Source organism: Syngnathoides biaculeatus, chromosome 2, assembly GCF_019802595.1.
Source record: "Syngnathoides biaculeatus isolate LvHL_M chromosome 2, ASM1980259v1, whole genome shotgun sequence".
Classification (NCBI taxonomy): Eukaryota; Metazoa; Chordata; class Actinopteri; order Syngnathiformes; family Syngnathidae; genus Syngnathoides; species Syngnathoides biaculeatus.
The window spans coordinates 31,049,918-31,067,327 of NC_084641.1; the positions used below are offsets into that span (position 1 = coordinate 31,049,918).

The 17,410-nt window shown below is 49.4% G+C and overlaps 1 protein-coding gene across 3 annotated transcripts in view; it reads left to right on the forward strand.

Annotated features, from left to right (window-relative positions):
- Positions 1–17,410, forward strand: part of camta1a (calmodulin binding transcription activator 1a) — a 193,907-nt gene that overhangs the window by 160,199 nt on the left and 16,298 nt on the right. For all 3 annotated transcript variants that reach the window (XM_061847447.1, XM_061847453.1, XM_061847462.1), the window contains 4 exons: positions 2,991–3,131; positions 6,200–8,439; positions 9,572–9,698; positions 10,295–10,429. In XM_061847447.1, coding sequence (XP_061703431.1) covers positions 2,991–3,131; positions 6,200–8,439; positions 9,572–9,698; positions 10,295–10,429 — 2,643 coding nt within the window. The remainder of the gene's footprint in view (positions 1–2,990; positions 3,132–6,199; positions 8,440–9,571; positions 9,699–10,294; positions 10,430–17,410) is intronic.

Here is a 17,410-nt window from a genome sequence, read left to right on the forward strand (position 1 = left end):
AAGATGCTTGAATGTGCCACATTCATCCGTTCAAACAATTATACGCAAGTATAAACATTGTAGGAACGTCCACACCGCTCAGGAAGAAGATGGGCTCTTTGTCCCAGAGATGAACTTGATCAAACTTGGCTCTTCCAAATAGACAGTGGACTGCCAAAATGGTTCAAAAGCGCCTTGAGGATAACAAAGTCAATCTCTTGGACTGGCCCCGATTTGAAACCCATGAAAAATTTGCGGGCAGGTCTGAAAAGGCGTGCGCAAGCAAGTCAACCGACAAACCTGGCTCGGTTCCAGCAGTTGTGTCAGGAGGAATTGGACCAGGATTCCCGGCAGAGGACTGTCAGAGCCCTGAGGAACGTTACCCAAAACCTTTGACCAAAGTCATGCACTTTTGAGGAAATGTACATCAACTTGTGACCTTGAAGAAAGGGTTAGAATTCTTTCTTCTTTCTCCTTGTTGTGACATTTAACAAAATCAAATGATTTTGGTGATGGTGACTGATATGAAACAGGAGAGATTTAATCTGATTTGACTTCAGACTGTGAGACATAAAACGAAATGTGGTTTTTTTTGTTTGTTTTTTTTTTGCACAGTTTATGTTAGCTTTTGGCTTCAAGTGTACACGCACAAACCCGACCGATATGTTGACTCGTCAGATATTATATCACGTGTCTGTGTGAGATTCTTGTCTTTATCTGATCCCGCAGACGTTCTGCCGATAAACTAGCAGACCAGACTTCGCTTCTCTTATCAGGATTTTGCCCAAAACATCAGGACTGTATTCTAATGCGGAAAATGGAATCGCGCCAAGTGCGGTGAACAAAGGATGTGCTTTTACTCGAAAAAGTTTTTAAAACTTTTCAGCGGCAGGAAAAGTGTTGATGGTCGTTCTCGGTGGCCCCGCGCCCCAGTTTGAACAGCGCCTGCGTGAGATTATCAACCCTGACTTGCCGCACGGCCGTGTGCAGTATTTCCCCTGTACGTTGTCAACTATCGCGATATAATTGCTCATTTGACACTCTTAATTCAGGATCCACAGAACAAAAGCAAAATGGGACATTTGTGAATGGGTTGAGTTCGTTGCGCAAACTCGTGTTTGCGCTACACAAGCTAATGTGTCATCGAGCTGCCATCTTTATAGAATTTTGTGGGGAAAGGGGGGGGGGGGATTGGAATGGGGACTTCAAATTCATCTTAAATCCTCCATGACGAATCAATTGATAACTGAAGTACCAACATTCGCGGCCTCCAGAGTGCACCGTATTATAAGCCTCGGTGCACAACAGAGGCTTATAACCAGGTGCGCTAACGCTAGCAGCGTGCTAACGCTGGCGCCGCAGCATCGCTTAAACCGCAGCGTTTGAAAGCGTGAGAAAGAAAGTCGCGGTTTATAGGCCGGAAATTACGCTATACGACTTATTCTAACGTCCACATTCCTCTTTGAATGAAAAAAACCTCCATCCTTCCATCCATTTTCTGAGCTGCTTATCCTCACAAGGGTCACAGGAGTGCCGGAGCCAACCCCAACTGAACTGATCGCCAGCCAATCGCAGGGCACACGGAGGCAGACAAAGAGTCGCACTCGCGATCACAATTTTTGCAATTTTTGTGGCATTTTTAGGGCAAATGATGCCATTTGAAACAGCGCATTTATTTTGGGACTTAAACTTACAGAATTCCTCAGAATTTCACATGTTTTGAACCATTTGCCAGCCAATGGGAGAAGAGGTTCAAAAGGGTCAAGGATAGACTTTAAGTCATGAACTTTGAGTGTTATTCTGCAATCTATGAGCAATTTTTTTTTTTTTTACCAGATTTTTCATTGCTGATACCACAAAGCCCCTCCGACAAAATACTGAATTGACCTGGAATCCATGATTCTTTTTTTTTTTTTTTTTTTTTGGTCACATTATTGTACACCATCTGTGCCTGGATGAAACGCACTTCCTTCATCGAATATGATAAAAGCGCAATTGTTCTACGTTACGCTCCGCAGTCGTTTGTAATGAATGAGTGCGGACGATTCCCGAAACGCGTGGCATTCTTGTAGCAAAGTTGGCACTGGCGCGACTCCCGGTCGCTCCGCATTTTCTTTTGTTATTTTCTCCATAGGTAGGCCACCTGTTTGAACTAAAGTCACACGCCCCGCGGCTCCTTCCGTTTTTATGCGGCTGCATAAACTATATCAGCTGCTGCACTTGAACATCATTTTCAGTTGTGTTAAGTGTCCTCATTTGTACTATTTGTGCACGTGCAAGTGACTACTGCACCCTCGCGCTGTCTAACAAGACAATTATTACTGTAACCGGGGGGCGGGGGGGGGGCGGTATGTGTATTTATTGACAGAAAAATGAATCCTATTTATTTGACCTGCACACAAAGGCGTGTTGAGCTTAACTCTGGTGAGCAATACTGACATCTGCCGGTCAGGACTCTGTACTGCTGCCATAGTCGTCGCGCGTTCGAGCGATCGTCAGTCATCCAATTCCATTCCCCTGCTATTTTTTTTTTTTTTGGTTTGTTTTGCGACATTTTCATTTTGGACCATCTTACATTTCCAGTCAACATAAATGGCCAACACGACCCTGTTCAAATGCCAGTTTTTGTTGTTGTTGTATAAAACAATGAGACCAAGATTGCCCCCCTCGGTGCGATTGTGAGCGCGACTGTTGTCCGTCTCCGTGTGCCCTGCGATCGGCTGGGCTTTCGTCAGCCCTCACTGCGAAGACACGATTGGCACGTTTGGAAAGAAACGGCAACTTTGACGAAGAGAGTCGCAGGGCGGCGATGAGGCGAGGCCCGGACGCCGGACGGGCACGAAGACACAACATTTTCCTTTGCCGTTGACGCGCGACGGAGAGACGGTGACAAAATTGACCCGGCGCGATCAGTCACGCCGAGGTCGCTGGCGTCAGGTGTTCGGGGAGGGGCAGGGCATGGCGTGGCCGGTGCTCTGACATCTGTGTCTCCTCCCCCTCTCTCCCGGCAGTTCATGGCATCAAGTGGACTTGCAGCAACGGGAACAGCGGCTCGGGCTTCTCGGTGGAGCAACTAGTCCAGCAGATACTGGACAGCCACCAGACTAAGCCGCCTCCCCGGACTCACAACTGCCTGTGCACGGGCACGCCGGGTAAGGGCCTTTGTGAGCGGGTGGGGCTGAGCTGGTTCCAACTCCAACTGGAGTAGGCTTAGACCGTGTGGGTGGTCGCTCCTGCTTTCCTCGTGCTGGAAGCGAGTGACGTACACTACTGCGAGTTGCCATCCAGACCATACTGGACAGTAACAGTATGACTCTCTCTGTTGGAAATACCAGTCCAATAAAGTGGTGCCTTCGGATCGGAGTTTCACGGGTTCCGAGACCGCGCTCCAAATTCACAACACAAATCGTCTTTTCCCACTGAAACAAACGGAAAAGCCATGAATCCGTTCCCCCTCTTCACTGAAACGCACCCAAAAAATGTGGCCATCTTTTTTGAACGAGGAAAAATAGCACAGTAAAGTATCGTACTTGTCCTCTCGGGTCATCAGTAAAACTTGTCATTCCTTGCAGAGGAGAAAGAACACACGACTGAGTGCTGCTACATTGTCTGTGTGCGTGTTCCGTCCGTGGCCTCAAGGATTAAAGCGCCACAATGCAGATGCTATTTAGCATGAAGTTAGCGAACTGAAAAACTGTGCTAGGCGAGCTATGAGCTCCTTTGAAATACTGCACACGAGCGGTCATTCTCATGCACTCCTTTGTTTATATGAAGTTTGAAAAACCAATGGATCCGCTTGCGCGGTGGTTGTCGGCCCACTGACCAGTAATCAAACATAAGCGGTTGCTCGGGGCCCGAGTCACTCGCTTCAAAACACATTGGAGTGTTTCGTCTCTCATAATCATATCAATACTTCACTTTTCATACCGCGCACGTGTAGACTTGAATCAGGAAAATGGCTGCCAAATAGACTCGGCACGCTCTTGAGTTTGACGCTTTGGCTACCCCGGCGGAGCGGAGAGAGGAGAAAACAAGCCGACGGTCTTGCCGAGCCGTAGTAGCGCCGCTGTCGTTGTCGGTCGAGGAGGCTGAAGCGGAACGGCACTTATCATGAACAAAAAAGCCGTGGAAAAAGTAAACTACGGGGAGTCCTCGGTCTACGACTGAGATCCGTTCCCACAGTAGCGACTTAACCCCGATTCCGACTTAACCGAACCATTTCACCGTTAAAGTCCCAATTTACGACGAGCGCTGGGATTGCCTTCGGCATTCCCGCAACCCTCGTGAGGATAAGCGGCTCAGAATTGGATGGGTGTTGCTACTTCATATAAAAAAAAAAAACTAAAATGCATTCAAGTAAAAAAAAAATAAGATGCTTCACTTCCCATGAGGGATGAAGAACAAAGTGAGGCTGCGTGAATGGGCTCAGCTTTTGCTCAGGAAGCAAACGCACGAACGTCGTCGTCGTCGCTAGCGTCGGCGTCGCCTTTCTGCTCTTTCAACGTTAGGCGCCTTTTCCCTCAGTGAACATTCGGCTGACGTGAAGCCTACGTCGATTCGGATCCTGCGTCCATCACGGAAGTCAGATTTCCATCTCAGCAACGATCGGAGAACGTTTTTTTTTTTCTTCACAAAAAAAGTTGCTTCGTGATCACTGTATGATCCCTCTGAGGGGCGAAACCCTTCGCGTGCGCCAAAATATGGGATTTGTCGTCAATAATGATCGCCACTCTCGTCTTTCTGATTTTTGTTATGGTGTTAAGTTTTGTTTCCATGCTAAGTGTTTTTGTTTTTACTTTTGCTTTTCTTTCGGCTGGACCAGCATTGCTAAAAAAAAAAATGTATAATGATGTGCAAAAAAGTGTGCAAAAAGGGCAAATACACTCCCAGCGCACAAACGCAGATAAGAAATATGCATGAGCTGAGCAAAAAAAACGATGGCGCTGGGGCCAAAATGGCGGACAAGACTCGGGCGTGGTAAAGTCGAAACGTTTCAGGTCGAGACCGCTTTGACCCGAGAACTAACTCTCTGTATAATCTTGACCATTGTTCTTATTAATTGCAGTAAAATCACGCCAATGATTCATTCCTTGGATAATAATCCTCTGAGTATTTCAAGGAGTTTATTCAGTTCAGACAATTGAGACATTTTCTCACATTCACACTTTCGTTGACGATAAGCATTAATATTTCAAATCTTTGGCGATAAGTAGTCAGACGACTCAGGGAACGTACGTGTATAAAAGGGGATGGCTATGAATATTTTGGAGCTGTAACGGATTTGAAAAGCAAAACACGGTTCCCCAAATGACATACTCACCATCTGAGCAAAACCAAATATAATACAGGACATTACTTGGAAAAAATGCATTTTGTTCCACGTGGCTGTTGGCGGCTTCCCGAATGACCGCCGTGGATAGACAAAGCGCCCGGCGAGTAAAAAGCAAGCCGCTGCTTGCCTGAACCCTGAGACTTTTATACGCGCTCGTGAGAAAAGCCAGAAAGCCCGCCGTGATTCTTGGAATTATGACGGCACTCGAACTTGTGAGGAGAGGTGTCCCAAAGGATCCGCAAGTCACGTTTTGGTCCAGTTCTTCTTCTCTTCTCCGGGTTCACATGAGTCCATTTTACTCTTGTACGCTCCGGTATATCCTGTATGTTCACAGAAGGGAGGATCTCTATCCTGCCTTTTCTGCCGGAACAGTTTTATTCTGTCACATTGGACTTTCTGTGCTTCCTCTGTGATTTTCTTTTAATATGATAGTTCATGTGAATTGCGAGGAGATCAGTCGAACAGAACAAGGTGTCCAGAGGGGGAAGAAAACAAAGACAAAAGTTATAAGCAGAATGAGAGAGAAAAAAATACCTCACTACCTATTTCCGACAAAGCAACATTAACATTAACGGGGCTGTAGCGCTACACCCTGTGAGGAAAGGACAGGACGGCAACAGGAGAAGAAGCATGAAGGGCAAAGGTCGGGAATCCAGCCGGTCAAATGAACTCGGTCAAAAAAATCGACGTCCGTAGAACAAAAGTAGATGTGAGGGGATAGACAAGCAATTCGCGTTCAGTGTTCAGAGGTTACTTGCCACGACAAGGGAGTGGTGAAAGAGTCTCGGGGGTGCCCGCGGACACGCGAGACCCTTTTACAATGTGGCCAGTCGAATTCATGCATTTCTTGTCTTCACCTCTCTTCCTCCTTTGCCTCGTTTCCCTCAGGCGCCGGAAGCAGTGTGCACCACAAATGCAACAGCGCCAAACACCGCATCATCTCCCCCAAGGTGGACCCCCGCACGGGGGCCTACAGCAGCGCTCACTCTGAAGTACAAAACAACGACGTGTCCGAGGGGAAAACCGAGCACGGCGGCCATGGTGGCGCCAAAAGCTCGGCGGGAGGGGGCGGCGCCAGGGAGAAGCGCAACGGCAAAGTCCACAAGCCCATCTTGCTCCATCAGAACAGCACCGAGGTGTCGTCCACCAACCAGGTGGAGGTCCCTGACACCACCCAGAACTCCCCCGTGTCCATCAGCAGCGGCCTCAACAGCGACCCGGACATGGCTGACAGTCCTGCGGTGACGGGAATGAGTCACGTGGCCACGGTCGTGTCCGGCCTCTCTCAGGGGGTTTTCATGTCGGAGGTTGCCGGAGACCCCGTCTACAGCATGTCCCCGACCGGCGGGCCCAACGCTCACCTGATGGGCGCCGAGGCCACCTCCCAGGGCCTGGCGCTCTCTGTGACCGCCGATCGGCACAAGTTTGCTTTCCCCGGCGGAGGAGTGGGGGAACCTGGAAATGCAGGGGACGGTCTTTCCATCCTGTCAGCAGCCGGGGTTCCTGAGGAACTGGTACTCTCGAGCAGTTTGGACGCTGGAAGCGTCAAGATCCCAGAGACCAATATGAACTTCGACCCCGACTGCTTCCTGAACAACCCCAAACAGGGCCAGACCTACGGAGGCAGTGCAATGAAAACCGAAGGAAACTGCGCCTCGTCCTCCTGCGGGGTCAGCGCCAGCACCGACGGCTCTCTGCAGAGCTCTCCTTCCATGGCAGACAACGGCTACGGCTTCAGCTCGGCTCTGGCGAAGAACATCAAGACGGAAGACACCTCCTTTGAGCAGCAGCTGGCCAAGGAGAGCGCCTATCGGGTGGGGTCGGGAGCCAGTTGTGGTAACGGGGTGTCCCTGCCATCTGGCGCCACTTCCGGTCAGGGCGGCCTCACACTGACTCCAGCGGGGTCCTTGCTTCCTTCGGGTGGCGGTTTGAGTCCGAGCACCACCCTGGAGCAGATGGATTTCAGTGCTATCGATGCCGAGCAGGACTACGCGTCCGGCGCTCCCGCCGTGAGCTACGGGCGAGCCGTGTCCAGTCCTCATGTGCCACACCAGAACCGTTCTCCCAGTTTTTTTCTTCAGGACGCTCCTCAGTCCGGCCAGGCTCAGCGGGGAAGGGCCGGCATGAGCCAGAAAACGCACATGATGGAGCACAATGCCCATCAATCTGGAGCTTATTTGGGGCTCCACGTGGTGAAGACAGAATCTCCCGGCAGTAACGGTCACCTCCAGCACCACCAGCAGAATCAACATCGGGCCAACTGTAACGGAGGCTCACCGACAGACAGCACTCCTCAGACCGGATCCCTGCAGCTGCTGCAGTACCAGGGGAGCTTCTCTGGGCTCGGCACTCAGCGCGAGGAGCCGGCGGCCGGTGTGACTTCTGGGCAGGCTGGAGCGTCCGAGAATGGAGCAGATCATCTCCTGAAAGCTGGAGATCAAATTCAGGCTGGCGCGGCAGGGAACGGAGCGGGAGACGCCACCGAGCGCTACCTGCAGACGTCAGACGGTGGAGGAAATGGCGCTGGGGGCGAGGGGATGCCACTTCACAACGGCAACGGTGACGGCGGCCGTCGCTCGGCGCAACAACAGCAGCTGCAGCCGCTCCTCCAGGGAGCGAATGTGGTCCAGGGACTCTACGGCGCAGTCGCGACCCACCAAGGCAGCAACGGCGGAGGGGCCGGGGGGGCGGGCATGGAGATCAGCCTGGATCACTTTGACATCTCTTTCGGAAACCAGTTCTCCGACCTCATCAACGACTTCATCTCCGTGGATGGCAGCGGAACGGCCATGACCGGCGGAGGAAGCCTCTACCCTCACCAGCTGGTGGCTTCACACGGCTCCGACGGTCAGAACGCGGGGGGCGGGGGCCCGCCGCAGGGCCAGGATGATGCCAGGGGCTCGGGCTACAACCCCTCAGAGCTCTGCCTCCAACCGTGCTGCAGCCCTCAGTCCCTCGGCGGGGGCGGCGGTGCGGGGGGAACCGCCGGGGAGGCGGGTTCCCTGGCGTACATGAATGTCGCTGACGTGGTCTCGGCCGCTGTCGCCCACGGCGCTCTGGGTATGCTCCAGGCTACCGGGCGGCTCTTCGTGGTCACCGACTACTCTCCGGAGTGGTCCTATCCTGAGGTGAGTTGAGCGCTTACGTGCTCGTTGACCCCAGGTAACTCCGGAGCGGCTTTGCGCAAAATGCGTCGATCGTGATGGCGTGACCGTGTCAGCGCCCCCCTGCCCAAAAATAATCCACCCCGTCGCTTGATTCAGGTGTGCCCAGAACGTCGATTGACTGACCAATCCTGGCCTTCTCTGACGTGTCACCGCGTATGCGCACGTAACGGCCCGCTTTAGAAAGCGAGCCAGTTGGTCAGAAGTAACGTTACAGGACGCAGCGAATCCTTGTCCGAGCATCTTGGCAAGGACATCGCAGACTGCGAGTGACTGTCACTGAATCCACAGACGCCAGTGACGCTGCCCAGTTTGGCATTTTGATTGAATTGAGGTCTCCGTGCTTGTGCCTGGAGCAATCCAAAGCGTGCAAGATCAATAATACTGCCCCCCAGGTTGTACATTGCTGGAGTTTGGCTGCTGAAAAGTAGATGTTGAGCCCCCAAAAACTGTATTTTACGACTGGCATGCTTGAGTCAAAGAAATTCAGTCGTCATGTTTTCCAGCTAATCTTCTCACATTTAGATTTTGCTGTCTACTTCTCGAGTATTCAATACACAGTAATGTACTGTACTGTACTGTACTGTACAGTGTTTTGGCGTATTCATGGCCCTACAAGTCAACGTTTAGCATCCACGAGATGGCGGTATGGGGCTAAGCCAAAGATTTCAGACCACATTTTTATACTTGAAGTGTAATTATCTGTTCTTTACTTTGGGTGGCAGCATACTACAGCTAAACACTCGGGGTCATTTTTACTCTTTAAAACAATATCATGTTCCATTTCAAGGGGGAAATGTATATATATATATATATATATATTCATAATAGAGCAACATAAAATGTTGAAAAATATTTTTAAAAATGTATTGCAATCCCAGAGATCTGCCAAGTAATGTAGCATTTGGAGAATATAACCAGAATGATCAATGTAATGTTACTTCCATAACTTTGTGACGGTACCAAAAAAAAAAAAAAAAAGAGCATTATTAGCTTTACAAAGCTAGTTTTTGATTCATGCCTGCGTATAGTCCAATACATTTTGTACACTCCAGTGGTTTTTGTTGAGTTTATGAAATCCATGTGTGTTTTGAAGGGCGGCGTTAAAGTGCTCATCACGGGATCCTGGCAAGAGACGACCTCAAACTACAGCTGCATGTTCGACCAGATCTCAGTTCCAGCTTCTCTTATTCAGCCGGGCGTGCTGCGTTGCTACTGCCCAGGTCAGACGTGGATGCTGGTTTCCGTGACAAACATATCCCAGAAATTCACTCGTCGCATAACAGATGAATTGTTGACATTGAGGCGGCACGGTGGTGCAGCTGGAAAGCGTTGGTCCCGGGGTTCAATCCTGGACCCGCCTGTGTCAAGTTTGCATGCGTGGGTTTTCTCCGGGCCCTCCGCTTTTCTCCCACATCCCCAAAATATGCAACATTAATCGGACACGCTGAAGTCGCCCCGTCGGTGCGACTGTTGTCCGTCTCCGTGTGCGCCGGGATTGGCTGGCGACCAGTTCAGGGTGTACCCCGCCCGCCTCCTGCCCGTTGACAGCTGGGATAGGCTCCAGCACTGCGCGACCCTTGTGAGGATAGGCAGCTACGAAAATGGAAGGATGATCACATTGAGGCGTGACGGTGGGTGACTGCCTAGCACAATCTGGCTCACAGTTCTGAGAATCCGCCGATTGCATCGTGCCTCAAGTCGTGCGTGCTTGGTTGAGCGAAAGCTCGAAATTGAATGTTCGCGTTGATTTTCAGAAGTTGAAACGAATGCTCTCTCTCTCTCTCTCTCTCTCTCACTGTGTGTCTTTGGTCATCAGCTCACGACACGGGTCTGGTGACGCTTCAGGTGGCCGCCAGTAATCAGATCATCTCCAACTCTGTGGTTTTCGAGTACAAGGCTCGCGCCCTTCCTTCTCTGCCCTCCTCTCAGCACGACTGGCTCTCGCTGGATGGTATGTCTCGCCGCTGCTTTTGGCTGCTAATTCCCACATTCCCTGCACTGGCGTTTGATCATTTCTGACACTTCTCCAAATCGTGCAGTCTGCGTATGGAGTGAGTGTCCTGCTCCTGTCGCGCTTTGAAATAACTTTCACACATTTATATCCAGACACTGAAACTCATTTCCAAATGCAGCCTTATTACACTTTCCTCTCCTGTGTCCAGCTACTAATTTTGTGCTCAGCATTTGATATCTGTTTTGTTGTGGGGAGTAGAAGCTGGCCTTATGTTTATTGTCTTTGTTCACAAAAATCGCTAACTCAAAGCTAGCACAATGAATGAAAAATTACATTGACGAGCTAACGAGCATTAGCGTCAAACTTGTATCTCTAAAAATTATGAATATTGGTCCACAGGTAACAGGGAATATCACAACAGTCTTTGGCATAAATTCTTCAAACTTGAAAAAATGATCACAATATTCTATCATGACTTCTTCTACGGTTTTTATTACGCTCAGTGTGATTCTTCATCTTCGTCGAGATGCGCAACCCATTGGCCTCTTGCCGGGGTGGGGAACCTACGGCTCGCGAGCCACATCTGGCTCTTTTGCTGGCTGCGTATGGCTCGCAGAGCCCTCATGACGGCATCGTGCATACGGCAGGGGTGCTCGACGTGTCCATCGCGATCGGCAGTTCTGGTCCGTCGCGTGACGGCGTGGCCAAATTGTGAACATTTTGGCAACACACGTAACTTTCTCCAATAAGGATCTGCTGCACACTTATTCTTCATAGTTTACCTTGTACCGCCCCCCTCCGCTCTTAAAGGGGTACACACACAATTACAAATATTACAGTTATTACGCAGCCTATAAATGTCGATTATAATGACAGCGTGCTTATGCGCCGCCCACCACCGGACATTTTTTTTTTACCGAAAAGACATGCCTCTGTCGGTAAGCGTTGTTGGCGAGCGCACATAAGTGGGGAGAAATGGAAAAAAAAAAATCACCGTGCAGAGCAGCTGATTGTGAAAACTTGGAACGCACTTCCCGTCACATACCACACACAGCGGCGTGTCAATATTGCTGTACTGACAATGCTTGGTTATGCCTACGCATATGAAAAGTCTTTCTCACATTTAAAAAAAAAAACATACGTTCACGACTAACGGTTGGAAGTCTCGTAGGCTGCACGAAGTTTCATTTCATGACGTCTGAAACGGACGACTAAGCAAAGAAGTCGCATTCGTGGTGAAAAGTACTTTTGTCATCATTGGTTAGCAACAGTACAGTGAATTGAGAGGTTTATTGTACTCTTAAAGTGTTGGTCTTACATAAAATGCACAAATACACTTGTCTTCCGTTTTACAAATACTGGATGGCTCTTTTGGACCGACATTTTCAAATATTTGCCCTTTATGGGTTCCCGACCCCCGGCCTAGAAGAAACTGGTCGCTCCATTTTTCTCCACTCTTGTCTTGCTGATGATTATTCTCTGACGGCCTGATATGACTTGTTGAAGCTTGGGCTAACCGGGCTTTGTGCTCAACGCCAAGCAAATTATGCACGATTCATGCTGAAATCGGATCAGACCGATGTCGCTTTTGGCCTGAACTCGAGGATGCATTATCGGTGTTGCCTCATTATTGGAAAAAAAAAGGCTGGATTGAGACATCACTACTTCTATATTAATATTCCATAGCTACTAATTCCAGATTTTATGATACCAGTCTGGTGCATTATTTAAGAGGTTTTACTGACTTCATTGCCCTTCTCGATCAGTTGTTATCAGTTGAGTAAAAATCATTCTGATTCGTGACATTTTTTCCCAATAATGTCATAACATCGGTTAGCAACAGCATAATTTTATTTAGATGAATTTAGATAATGTACTCTTAAAGTGTCGGTCTTACATAAAATGCACGAATACGCGTGTCTTTAGTTAGTTAGTTTAGTTTGGTTAACACGCTAGTGTTGTGTTTTCATATTGAGAGAACTGCAGTAAAAAAAAAAAAAAAAAAAAGCCAATCTCGTACAAGTCGTGCAGATTAGTAATGAGCACGTCCATTCGTAAGAAGTAGAATCAGAATTAGTTTTATTGGCCATCCGGACCCTCATCCGTCACGCAGACACTGGAAGACGTGCGTTTCCCTAAATGCAAGCAGCGCGGCTCCTTGCGGCGTGAGTGCGTCTGCGTGTGTGCCGCGAGGATAAGCGTTGACGGGATGAAGTAGGACGCGGTGGGGGGGCCTCCCGGGACAGCCGCATTGCAGACGGCCCCAAAGGGAGCGGAAGCGGAAGCGGAAGCGGAAGCGGGAGGGAGCCTCGTACGCGGCGGATTCCTCCGCCATTCATGCGCTCGCTCCGTCGGCGGCTCATTCACAGAAAGCGTCTGAAAAGCGGGCCCGCCCTTGTACCTTGCTGAGCTTAACCCCTCGCTCGCCACGTGGAGGAAGTCCGCAGGTCGATCGTTGTTTTTCCGAGAAGAGTTCACATTCGCTGAAAATTCCAAATGCTTTCATCAGAATAAAAACAATATTGTGGACGTTGCTGTAAGCAGCTCTGCATCATGAACCGTATTACTCATATTTCAACTGGCCTGTTGGACGTGCCATTAAACATATTGTTAAAGAACAGCTCGAATGCAGTGTCAGTCAGAGCGGAAGTTGGTTTTTTTTTTTTTGTACCCGCTTTTTTTTATCCAATAAATAACGACAAAGTCAGAACTGAAACACATTTTGCGGAAATGCATCGATGAGGTCGCTTATATCAAATAAAATAATAAAATCGCTATGAAAGCTGTTTAAAAAAAAAAAAAAGAAGCGTGGAGCAGCTCTCCAAGGGGGTAGGCAACCCGCGGCTCCCGAGCCGCGAGTGGCTCCTCGGGGCTTTTTCAAAAATGTATGAAAATGGGAGAGGATGGGGGATAACGACATATTTTTGGTTTTAATGTGGTTTCAGCGGGAAGATAAAAGAAACGTGACATGTGTGGACTAAATATTCAGTTTTCTGTCAATGAAGTTTTGCATCGGGCTCCTCAGTGATGGGCGGCAGATCGCAAAGAGAAAGATAGCCGAGTAGAACAGGATTCGACAGTTGTTGGAGCGAATCGTCGAAGGTTTGCCTGCATGTACTGGCATGTTCCACTTTGTTTTTTGTTTTTTTGTTAACGTAAAAATCTGTTTTCTTAATGATACAGTATTTGTATAAATTCATCAATGCATGGAGACCGACAAGCTCAATAATGGAAGTTCAACTTCAGCAGTCGTCACGGGGACGTCATTCTCTCTCCAGGATGCGCTGCAGGAAACCGAAACATTTCGTCAGGACTGCTCATGATGTCATTTTGCATGCTAGGCTCGCATATGTCACCTTCATCATGAGGTTTATCATTTTGGGGGGGGGGGGGGGGCTCCAGCCAGATTTGTGGGGGGGGGGGGGGTTGTGCTCTTTCAACCTCTCCGTTTGCTGTCATTTGTTTGAACAATTCGGGACGCTCCTTCACGCTTTGTTGCGGCAGAATAAAGATGATGGATTTTTACATGGGCTTTTTCCGATACATATTTGGAAGGGTTAGGTGTGAATTTTATGGAATTTTGTAGGCTACGTGGGCAAAACGTCACGCAGCAGCATCAGGACCGCTGCCCATTGGCAGACTGGAGGCTCTTCGCGCCTCGTTCTTTGTCGATCCAAGTTGCAAGCGGGCCTCGCTGCCAACTTTGTTCCCAAGTAGGGCAAACGGAGTGACGAGCGCGCGTCGTCGTCGTCCACCAAGCGACGGTGCGGCGCTTCCAATGCGGTGTGACTGCGCGCACGTCAGGTCAAAACGCAGCCACCCGATTGTGAAAGGCGGTGTCGAGCACGCAGACGTTTGCGCATGTAGGGCGGACGACTCGGTGTTGGGTTCGTGCTAATGGCGCTGCTGCCCGCTTGCCTGCCTGCCTGCCTGCCTGCCTGCCTGCCTGCCTTGATTTGTCATAATGCAGAGTGGGGGAAGGGGAGCTCTCTCTCTCCTCTCTCTCTCTCTCTCTCTCTCTCTCTCTCTCTCTCTCTCTCTCTCTCTCTCTCCTTCCGCTGCAGCATTGCAGGTATTGGAGTTATGGGCAGGACACAGGCAGCATCGGTGCACATCTCTCCAATAAGCAGACCCCGGTCCAGCGCGCACGCGTGTGCGGCTCGTTTAGTCGCGACCTCGCGCAAGCAGAACGTTGCCCGACCGCACAAAAACGGGCGCAGGTGGGGGAGGGAGTGGGGTGGGGGGTGGTCGGGCGTTGGGCTTAACTACTGCAAAGATGCGCATTCATGAGACGGAACAAACCTGTTTGAATGTCGCTCCTGTGGCACGTCCTGACGTCGGGGATGCAAAGGCGGTAAAAGAGAGAGAGCGAGGTGAGCTGGGGGCGGGCGGCGGGGCGGGGGGGGGGGAGAGAACCCCCACACTGAGGTCTGTGGCTTCTGTTTACCGGCAGCACGTGTGCGCAAGAGTGTGTGTGTGTGTGTGTGTGTGTGTGGTGTGTGTGTGTGTGTGGTGTGTGTGTGTGTGTGTGTGTGTGTGTGTGTGTGGTGTGTGTGTGTGTGGTGTGTGTGTGCTGAAAGAAGAGGAGGTTGGGGGGGGGCGGTTGGAGCAAGCGCCGTCGGTTCTCTCCCCTCACTTGTTCCATTGTTTGGCTCCGTGGAAGAAGCTGCCACGCGCTCCACGCAACGTGAACGCGGATCTACTTTTGCATTCTTTTGCCCACGGGCAGACTGTCAGAGGGGCTGCAAGCAAAAAGTGCTTTTTTCGTAGTTGTTTTTAGAGGACGGCGGGGAGGGGTGGCCATGGTGAGACTCACGTGGGTCAGGATACCGGTGACAGACACCCGCGCCTCTTAACAAACAAAAGAGCCCCGTGTGGGGTCTTGTTTTTTTCCGCACCCCCTTTGGGCTGGACGCTACCCCGATGGAAAGTAAGATTGAAGGTTAGAACTTCAGGTTGCCGTGTTGTGTTTGTGCAGACTTTTTGTTCATTTTCTGTCTGTGTGTGTGTGTGTGTGCGTGCGCGCGATAGTCAGCAGAAGTTGAAGTTTTGCATGCTGCTGCTGCTGCTCTCAGCGGGCTGAGGTGGACTTTTAAAACTAACAGCCGGCTCTGGGTGGAGTAGAAAAGTTCGGATTTGCTACTACTTGGATGCAATGAAGCAAACGTTGTTGATAGTACCAACATATCTCCAAAGATGTATTCTTCCCTAATTATTATTGCATCGACAGCCTTTTTCATCAAAATGGGCAATTTAACACACTTTATGTTGTCACTGCGCGCCGCCTAAATCGTCACCAAAAGTATCTGCACTGAAATAAGAGGGATTTCTTCTCAGTTTAATTTGGCGCTGAACTCTGGGAACTGTTGAACACAAAATGTATTCCGTTGCTTGAAGGGAAAGCGGCTGGCGTTTAGCGGGAAAATATTTCATTCTTTTGCCAGTCAAAGATTCATGAACAAAGATGTAGAAAAAATGAATCCCAGTGAAATTGGGTCATTTGTCGGGAATCACTGACGTACGTGCGTACGTACGTACGTACGCTCGCGACCTCCTTTTTGGACAACTGATGAATCTGACAACAAGTGCATTACGGTACACGGCGACATCGAAGCGGGTCGCTGTTGTTGGATGCTCAGAGGTACTCGAGCTTTTCCACTTCTTTTGTCGATCAGTTTACGTGGAAAAGATTTCCAGTTCCCACAAATGATGCCGTCCGTGGCCCTCGTCTGTCACGGCGAGGGCATTCGTCCTCAACTTAGATGTAAATGCGTCGCAATCTTTCAACATACTTTGACGGTACAAAACGTGACGTCAATTGCTCAAATGTTGCGTCATATTGTGGTGTTTAAAGCTGGGAGAAATGATCCAACAGTGCGGCTTTAGACTTTGTACCTCAAGAAGTCCCGAAGGAGGCTACCCAGAAGTAAAGGCCTATTTCTTACCGATTATGTGTTAAACCGTCCACTGTTTGTGTTGTATCGATCATCAGCTCTCCCGTACCTATCTACAGTTGTATCGATCATCATCTCTCCCGTACCTATCTACAGTCGTATCGATCATCGTCTCTCCCGTACCTATCTACAGTTGTATCGATCATCGTCTCTCCCGTACCTATCTGCAGTGTTTTCGCACCGACAACCCGTGAACGGCAACTTCGAAATGAAGCATTTTAGCATTTAAAGACATCTTGTTTATCGATTGAACTATTGGTTACGTGAAAGGTCACGCTGGTTGGGCTACTTGTGTGGATGGGAGCGGAGGGAGCAGCCGAGTCACGTGAAAGCAATTCCACCGACCTTTACAGTCCCGTCCAGTCAGCTGGACAAAATAGAAGCATTTCAAGAGAGAGAAAAATGTCCTGTGCCCATGTGTCTGTGTTACAGTTTAACGACATTATTTTTGATAGTTAAAGTAGGCCATACGTGGATGCAAAGTTGCAAACGGTAAACTATGTCATCAGTTTTGAAGCTATTATTATTCTATTGGATTTCAGAACCAGCCTGGGTATTCTCCCCCATTGTGACCCGTTGGGTCGGCTTGACTTTTATTCAATTTGTGGCTGTTTTGCTCTTCTTCCTTCTTCTCATTATCGATTCATACTTTGTGGCAGGAATGTCTGAGAGATTCTGATAAAAGCGGAGGCGCAAACTTTGATAAGGCGCTCCTGACGAGTTGCAGCAAGGTACAAGTTGAAAACAATGACAGCACGTCACGTTTCTGTCCTTTACAAAAGTTGTGATTTGGAAGAAAAAACCTTTGGTTTACTTCGGAGCTGAAATTGGTTCCTGCACGGCACGTACTGTATTATATTATATTTATGCATATTGGCCTGGTGCCCAAGTCACAAAGCCACCGTTGTCCCTGCGGTGCTCACTTTCGGCATTTGACCTTTGTCGTGACACAATCTTATCTCCTCCTTCCGTAAACTCGACTTGTATCGACCTACTCAGCGGGACCAACGCCAGGAGGCCAAGA